This window comes from Sinocyclocheilus rhinocerous, unplaced genomic scaffold, assembly GCF_001515625.1.
Source record: "Sinocyclocheilus rhinocerous isolate Xijiao unplaced genomic scaffold, SAMN03320098_v1.1 scaffold2127, whole genome shotgun sequence".
NCBI classification, from domain to species: Eukaryota; Metazoa; Chordata; class Actinopteri; order Cypriniformes; family Cyprinidae; genus Sinocyclocheilus; species Sinocyclocheilus rhinocerous.
In genome coordinates, this window is record NW_015642074.1 from 18,786 (window position 1) to 28,188 (window position 9,403).

The 9,403-nt window shown below is 37.8% G+C and overlaps 1 protein-coding gene across 1 annotated transcript in view; it reads left to right on the top strand.

The window, feature by feature from the left end:
* The first annotated feature begins 1,508 nt into the window (after positions 1-1,508).
* LOC107755661 (fibroblast growth factor 12-like) overlaps positions 1,509-9,403 on the top strand; it is a 70,455-nt gene continuing 62,560 nt past the window's right edge. Inside the window, exons 1-3 of the mRNA XM_016572553.1 lie at positions 1,509-1,931; positions 2,830-2,877; positions 5,137-5,247. Coding sequence (XP_016428039.1) covers positions 1,736-1,931; positions 2,830-2,877; positions 5,137-5,247 — 355 coding nt within the window. The 5' untranslated portion in view covers positions 1,509-1,735. The remainder of the gene's footprint in view (positions 1,932-2,829; positions 2,878-5,136; positions 5,248-9,403) is intronic.

The following is a 9,403-nucleotide window of genomic DNA, read 5'->3' on the forward strand; positions in this document are numbered from 1 at the left end:
TAACACTGATAAATAGACCTGCATCTCTAAAGGGGAGGTGTTGTGTTAATGCATTAATTACTAAAGTAGAACAGTACATCTCTGTAGCAGTTTAAACCTGTTATTAGAATACTGCGGCACTATAACCTTAACACATTTCTATGTCACTATTATCTTGTTACTATATCAGTGATACTTAAATGGGTTATCTTAGTTCTGATGCAAAAGCAGCATTCTACAGTATTATTCAATATAGTTAAACTTAGTCAACAGCTTTTGATTAGATGTGTATATATTTTATTATAAGTTAGAACATACAGTCCCATCAGATGGGATAGCAGTTTGGAAATTTAGTTTTTGCTAATTTCAGTTTTTGACATTAAGTTTTGTGCAACAGTTAATTGGTAAAAATGACATACTCATATAAAAAAGTAATTGCAGCGTGGGCGGTTAATGGATTGTGTCAGCCAGACCTTAATATAATGGGCTGCCACATTAGCACCAAATACACTGAACCATACAACAGTGACAAGCAGAAGGGCGATCTGTATCATTAGGGTGTATTTTAAGTACTGTATTTTACGAGTAGTAAACAGATGGACAGACATATAAATTAATAAATTAACCTGAAAGCTGAAGATGAGACGTCAGCAGAATTTGAATTGAGATGATTCTTTATGGGATGTGCCAAATTCACACATAAAGGATGAGTCAGATGTGACCATCTGTTGGACAATCCTCCTCTCTCTCCCAATTAATATATTTTTCTATCTCCTTCACTTGCTCGCTCTCGTTTACCCTTGCGAATTTCTCATACAAACCACAATCACGTATGATTGCGTAGAGAGAGAGCGAGAGAGCGAGAGAGAGAGGGAGTGAGTGAGTGAGTGTGTGTGTGTGTGTGTGTGTGTGTGTGTGTGTGTGTGTGTGTGAGAGAGAGAGAGAGAGAGAGAGAGAGAGAGAGAGAGACTATCACACCCCATTCACTGGCTCACTGTCAGTGTGAGACAGGCAGGGTATCGATTTTACAACATTCCTTCAAACAGCTTCGGAAGGAATCGCAGTGTTCTCGCTGTGCTAGACACCTGACCCTTAAATTACAACTCGTTTTGAACAAAATAGGAAATTTTGACGTGAATAACAATGCAATGAACTCTACCAGAAGAACTACGAAGAGCTGTGAAATAATTTGGAGAGCCCAGATGTTCCGCGAAGTGGTGCGCGCGTCACTCATATACGCCTATAGAGCCTGAGAACGCGCTTTCTGTCATGGACTTCATTTATTATCCGGATTCATGCAAAGTTATCTGGAATGAACTAGACATGTGGATCATGTAGCAGTCGCTTGAAAGACGAATTACGCGTCAGCTGTCTTCGGCACCCGGAATACCTGCGTGACAGGTTACCCATGTTCACATAGGACGTCTTTTTAATTGTTTTTTTTATTTTTATTTTATTGTTGTTATTATTATTATTTTTTTTTTTTTTTTTTTTTTTTTTTTTTTTTGGAGAATATGGAGAACGGAAAATGTGCTTTATGTAATCGTGTGTGAAACTCACAGCCGTGTGAGTAGATCGTCTGAGAAGAGGATGAGATTCCAGTCCTAATTCACAGGATCCTCTGGATTTTTCGCTAGGAATCGGAATGAAATCTGGCTAATTTTGCGCAGACAATCCAGTCTTGTTTATTTATTATTCCCAGTTATTGCGTTAACAGCTGCAAACGTTGAACAGCTAATTTAACTGAATACTCGAGATGGCCGCGATCGCCAGTTCTCTGATCCGACAAAAACGCCAGGCGCGGGAATTCAACAGCGAGCGGGTATCTGCCTCCAAACGCCGCCCCAGTCCCAGCAAAGACCCCCGCTCTCTCTGCGAGCGACATTTCCTGGGGGTCTTCAGTAAAGTCCGCTTCTGCAGCGGCAAGACAAGACCTGTTCGCCGGCGACCAGGTCAGTGCTGGATGCTTTTTAAGACATCAGCCCCCACCCGAAGCCTCTGCTGCAGTCTACAGCTCCTCTGAAGGAACATATATCCGCCAATGTATTTTTTTCTTTTATTTTTTTTGCAATGCCGCCTCCCCCCAAAATCTCACCTGTTTCATAGCTCACGTGCTGTTTATCGGTATTCACCAACCGATTTGTCATCCTAACAATCTGACTGCACAGCCGTTTTATGTTGATATATCTGATATGTTTTATTAATATTATTATTGCTGTTATCAATGAATTCAGTGGCTGGCATTTTGACATTTTGATCAGAGGCTGTGTGATTGTTAAAAGAAGAAGATGTTTATAGTGCAACAATGCAATTTAGTAATAGTCAGAATCCAGTGGCACTGCAGTGCACCACGGCTTTCTTAGATGAAATGTTTAGTGGTAAATGTTTCCCTGATGGAAGATCCCGTTTAAATTGTGTTTTGTAATATGACAGAACGATCTTGAACCAGGAACAAACAAGTAACATACCACCTTAAGCTGGTCAAGCTGGTATTTACAACAATTAATACACCAGCTAGAAACCACAGCTACCAGCTTAAGATGGATTTTCCATCAGAGACTATTTTACTGCAGTATGGGGAGAGATTGTTTACTTAGTTTTATTGATGGGCATGGTCTCACTGCCCACTGAACCACGCTATTGTCCTTTTTTGGCTCACATAAAATGGCACGAAGCGTGTGAAATGATAAAAAAAAAAAACTACACAGCTGTCCTCTCTTTCTCCTTCAAAACACCTTCTCATGATGTAGAACAAGCACATCCCCTCTTCCCAACATATGATCAGTTATTTGACGGCTGTTGCTGAAGGATTTGTCTGTAAAAATGTTGTTTTTCCTTCTCCCCCGTAAGATGTGCCCTCGAAACCTCCACAGGTGTCCCGTAAGGGCATCAGGCTAGGTCAGTAACTCAGCCTCCATCCTTGTGCTGTGTCTTCCAGTTACCCACCCCATTTCGTGCTCATGGGAGACTAGCTCCTGTCTAACGGCAGTCACCAATGTCTGCCTTGTCCTTGTAGTATGTTTCCGACTATTGTCTATCTCTCCGTCTTTGTATTATTTTTATGTACAGTATTTCTTATGCCTTTTCCTCTTTGTCTCTTCCTCCTTTTTTCTTTTTTCCTTCTTTCCTCCCCTCTGATCCCTTTTTTTATCTCTCTACACTCTACACATTATGCTTCTGTTCCCATCATTATGTGTACTCTGTCCCCTCTGTTTGTTTCCGTGCAGTGAGGCTAGTGTTTGCTCTGTGCTGCTGATGTGTTGTGTTTCTTTTGTCAGTTGTGATGACTTAAGTAGTCGAGGTTACCATTTACTATTTCATGATCATGACATCATTTACCAACACATCCGATTGTAACTGTTTCTGTTTATGGAATGGGGCCATATGGAACATGTATGGTTCAACTTTGTAAGGGGAAAATATGCAAACAATGTTGATGCAAATATGACATGCATTATCTCATGCATATATCTAGGTGCACACATGCTTAAATCCACATGTGAGTGCATACATTCCTATACAGTATGGGTAGAGACATGCATGTACATTAATCTCACAAACTCACATGTGAGGAACATGTCCGAGTCATATTTCACCCCAAATATCCAGTGAAAGGGAAGAAGAAATATTATTTTGCACAAAGACATTTAATCCCAATTTAGGTTTTTTTTTTGTGACTATTTTTGTTGTACTCTTTTATTTATTTTTTATTCTTTGGAAAAAATGACTTTATTACAGTTCTAATATTCGGACTTACGTTAAAACGTAGTGTCTAAACTCTAGATGCATTAGTAATGAGAATTTGTAATGAAAATTTGGCAAAAAATAATTCTGCTTAATCATCATGAAAAACTTAATAGACCTTCAACAGTCTCCAATTGTTTATGCTTTTTTTGTTTGTTTGTTTTGTTTTTGTTTTTGCTTCAAGGGAAATATGACATGGACATGTTACCAAGAGATTCAGCACACACTGACCCACATAAATGTATTGGTAACACTTTACAATAAGGGTCATTAGTTAACAGTAGTTACCTGTATTAGTTAACATGAACTAAGCATGAACAATACTTCTACAGCATTTATTGATCTTAATGTTAATTTCAAAATTTACTAATACATTATTACAATCAAAAGTATTTGTTAACATTAGTTAATGCACTGTGAACTAACATGTTAACTAACATGTTAACTAACATTAACAAAGATTAATAAATACTGTAACAAATGTATTGCTCATTGTTAGTTCATGCTACTTAATACATTAACTAATGTTAACAAATGACACCTTATTGTGAAATGTTACATTTACATTTACATTTAGTCATTTAGCAGACGCTTTTATCCAAAGCGACTTACAAATGAGGACAATAGAGTGCAAGTCTAAAAGGGACAAGTGTTTTTTTTTTTTTAAGAATAGAATTAGAATAGAGAGTGCTAGAGTTAGAGGGTCAAATAAAGATGGAAGAGATGTGTTTTTGCCGATTCTTGAAGATGGCTAAGGTTACCCATGTATTAAACCCAAAACCTTTTCCCCAGGTTAGAATCATTTCCTATGGGGTCCCCTATGCCAGTCTTTATTTATAGAGGTGTGGATTCTGTATGTGATTTAGTAGTGTTTTGCCTAATGGATGTAGGCTCGTTCATGTGATTGATGGCCCTTCCAGCCTGTCAGAGATTAGGTCTGCAGTGGATAGATGGGGCCCCTGATGGATAGCTGATTATGACCATCGTGGACATTCACAACTCTTCTGAGCTGTATTGAAAGCTGTGTGACTTTGCTGCATGCCAGGTCATCCATGTGGCCCTCTTCACTCCTCACCTCTCAGGCCTGCCTTTAAACATTTATTGTACCTGCTTGTACAGGTCACCACTCCATCAGAAAACACCTGTTATTGCTACAGCTGGTCTTCTAAACTCCAGGTGTCCATAGTGAAAGTGATTAATGAGGTCGCAGAGAGCAAATATGCAGAGCTTTATCAACACAGCCATTCACAAGTACATTCACTGCCATTACTGGATAAGAAGTCAAGAGCTTATTTAAAATAATTTATTTCTTCTTAACAAGCTTTTGTACTTATGTTGGAAAAAGATGCAATTTGTTGAGGTGAATTCTGATAAAAATGTGGGTTGGGTCGGGGCTGTGTGTTTATTTTCCAGAGCCGCAGCTGAAAGGCATTGTGACACGACTGTTCAGCCAGCAGGGTTTTTACCTGCAGATGCAGCCAGATGGAACCATCGATGGCATCAAAGATGAGAACAGCGACTACAGTGAGTGATTGGAACTGCACCAAATGTGCATGCAAAGCAGAGTTAATTGTGCCACACTAATTGTATGGGGGAGACCGTGGCTTGTCACATTTTTTACCTCAGTGAACAATCCTCCGGGTTGGTTTATTTTTGAAAGTCTGTTTCTGTACAATCCTTCAGCACAATCAATAAAGTAATTGGCTAGTAGGTAAGGTTTAGTAAATTATGAGAGAATTTAAATTTTTTGGGTGAATTATCCCTTTCAAGTATTGAACATTCTTTAAAGGAAAAGTATAAGTGGTCTTTTTTGTCTTATTGTTATAGAGATAACTCTGATTTCTCATGTGAAGATTTTTTTCTACATGACTAGGTTTTTATTAGTTTTTATTTTAAACTCAGACCATCAATAAGAATGAAATGACATTGTTAAGTGAATATTTGCTTATTTTAATATATTATTGTTCTAATAACATAAAAAGTGTGAAACGTACAGTCTCCTGTGGAGGAACCTACTACAATAATAATGAACTAGCTTATCCTGACTTAATACATTTTAATGATTTCTCACAAGCATTTTTATTTTTTTTAATTTTATTATTATTTTATTCAAGAATCAATCCTGGAAAATATTCCAGAAAAATATATAGAAATAGGTAATTTTTTCCTCATATCACACAATATCGGTATTTATCACAATATTCATTAACCATTAATGGGGAAGAAAATGCTCTCCATGTGATAGACCTTGATAATGAATGTAAATATAGCTTTAATATAAATGTAGCATTATTCACACAATTAAACTCCACAGAGTAAGCTACCTTTTAATTTAGGGCCCCATGAAATTATTTTTATTTTTTCCAGATATTCTGTTTTTCATTTTATGGATTCTGTGTTTTAATGATTCAATAGAAATTTATCATAAAAATTGTGTTTAATGAAATTAGTTAATAAAACTAAATTTAATCAATCTTATAAAATGCAATCAAATGAAAACAATTAATTTACAACATTTTATCTTTTCAAATAAGATGCTGCACAACAGAACTGTATAAAAAAATAAAAAAATAACCTGGCTGTATGATATTCCTTAAAAATACTATAATATTATTATTCATAATTTGAGAATTACATTTTAATATACAGTAGTAATATATTTCTGTCATATCTTCTTCAAGTTAAAACAAAGTTTTATTTTGATGGTTTGTCATGAAGATCTTTCAGTTTTAGTTTCAGCATGTATTAGACGGCAGTTTTTGTGAAGTGATTGTCAGAGCAGCTCTTGAGATGAATTTCATGTGTTCATGTCCTCGTATATTGAGATGCAGATGCTGAAACACTGTGAGCGTAACGTTTGTTTGAGTTTGTGTGTAACAGACGAAACTGTGCCATTCATTTACACAGAGACATGAAAAACATGCAGACTTATTAATGACATGCATTGACTAGCTGCTGTCACCTTTATTTCTGTTGTGTGATCGGCTGTTTGATTAATATTGAGTGAAAATGTCCAGAGCTTATCATCATTATCCACATACATTTTTAAAGTGATCTCGATATATCGTTTATCGCCCGGCCTTAATTCAGGCTATTTATAGAGCGTGCTTGATGGGTGAATCACAAATTACATGTGGGCTACCTAGTGCCCACTGACACCATATTGGAGACCACTGGCCTAGAGGATCTCTATGGTGTCGTGCTAAAGTATTAACATTGCTTAGTAATTATTGGTGGTTCTTTTGAGGAACAGTCAGTTGTGGGCATTAAACTACTAAACCAAACTTCTGCACCCTTTTAGAATAGACAAACAATCCCCTGTGAGGCACCAGGTTCAGATCTAATTAACTGTTCTCTCCAGGGCCATGCAGGTCATCCCCATCCCATCCCCAACATCTGTGTCCAAAATAGACTTCGGTGCTGTAAGGTCCACGCAATTGGCCCAACAAAGGTATCCAACGGCGGCCGAAGGTTTCCTGCACGTTCGGTCTTTTTGGTGCTCAAAGTTATTTAATTTAAACTAAATTCTAATCTGACTCAATTTTATTATGACCTCGAATTTGGATTGAAATGCAAATTGGTTGTTTATCCATTTCTAATTCTTCTTCTTCTGACATTTCATTATTGTAATTAACTCTATATTTTACTCGTTCATTAGGAATCTATGTCGCTCAGAGGTTCTCGCTTCAGCCGGTGTACGCAGATCTCACGATCACAAACTCTCCAGTCTGATCATTAGTCAGAGGTTATGACTACTATTTAATAGACCGCCTCATGCTTGTCATTTTTTAAATAGTGGTTCTGTTTAGCCCCCTACATTCACCTATGTAACAACTTAGTTAAAGCTCAAACAATAATCAGAGGTTATGGCTAGCACTATGAAATATGCTAATAGTTCAATATTGTTTTTATCTAGCCCCCTATAGTTAATCTAACTATATAACAACTTGAATAAAGCTGAGACAATAACCAGAGGTCATGGCTATACTATGAAGTATGCCCGAACCATGCTTACTAGTACTCCAATTGTATTTTGTCTATTTTGTCTAAAATCAAATGAAACAATTTATTATCAGTCAGGTAAATATGTATAATTCCATTATTATGTATTACATAGCCAATTCAGAGAAATCTATTTAATCAATACAAAACATCAAATTCTTAAAGATAAATCTAAGAGTAAAAGGATGCGTATCTGACTTAAGAAAAATACATAGTTTGGAGTGTATGGACACACTCCACACTACGGGTTCATCTGGCTTACAGAAGTGCCCTGATCTTCTTGCAACATTTCCTTAAGTACTCAGACTAAGACAAACATCCCTCAAATGGAGACAGGAACTGGAATTTGCATTGATCAAGTCCTAGACGTGGAGAGTTTACACCTTTTGGGGACAGATGGTAATTTGCATGAAAGGCACTGGGAAATGGCACACCCTCTAGTCAAGTCAAGTCACCTTTATTTCTATGGCGATTTTAACAATACAGATTGTGTCAAAGCAACTGTACAGCATTAATTAGGAAAATAGTGTGTCAACACACACTCAATTTTCAGTTAAAGGCAGTTCATCATTGAATTCAGTGATGTCATCATCCAGCTCATTTCAGTTTAAATAGTGTCTGTGCAATCAAGTCGACGATATCGCTCGAAATTAAGTGTCCCCAACTAAGCAAGCCAGAGGCGACAGCGGCAAGGAACCAAAACTCCATCGGTGACAGAATGGAGAAAAAACCTTGGGAGAAACCAGGCTTAGTCGGGGGGCCAGTTCTCCTCTGGCCAGACGAAACCAGCAGTTCAATTCCAGGCTGTAGCAAAGTCACATTGTGCAGAGGACTCATCTGGTTCCGTGGTCTTGTCCCGGTGGCCGTCTAGGAGACAAGGTCTTCACTGGGGCTCTGTCTCTGGGGCTCTTCTAGTTGTCTTGATCGCCGCTGAAATTCAGGGCTGTAGAGGTCCTCTCTAGGTGCTGATCCACCATCTAGTGTAAACAATTTGCATTAGAAACTGGGTAGAAACACCCTGGCAACCACTCTCAACAGCCTAGCAACCTAGCAATGCCCTGGAAACACCCCATTATACGCTAACAAATGCAGCTTAGATGGAATTAAATTATCTAAGCTAACAGAGTGTGTTAAAAATTTAAAAGATTGGATGACCAATAATTTTCTCTTATTAAATTCGGATAAGACAGAGATATCACTTACTGGACCAAAAGACAGTAAACAGAATCTCTTGGATTACAATTTGCAAGTAGGTGCATTACACCTACCAGTGCATTACAATAGTCTATATTAACTCTATATTTTACTCGTTCATTAGGAATCTATGTCGCTCAGAGAACTATCTTCAATAGTTGAAGATGGTTTATTGACCATCTTCAATAAACAAGCTACAGGTAGTCCTTACCAGGTCAAGACAATATGATCATATTACCCCAATTTTAAAGTCTCTGTACTGGCTACCTATTAAGTTCCGTATCAGTTACAAAATAGTATTACTTACCTATAAGGCCCTTAATGAGTTAGCTCAGGGGTGCCCAAACTCGGTCCTGGAGGGCCGGTGTCCTGCAGAGTTTAGCTCCAACTTGCCTCAACACACCTGCCTTCAAGTTTCTAGTATGCCTAGTAGGAGCTTGATTAGCTGGTTCAGGTGTGTTTAATTGGGGTTGGAGCTAAACTC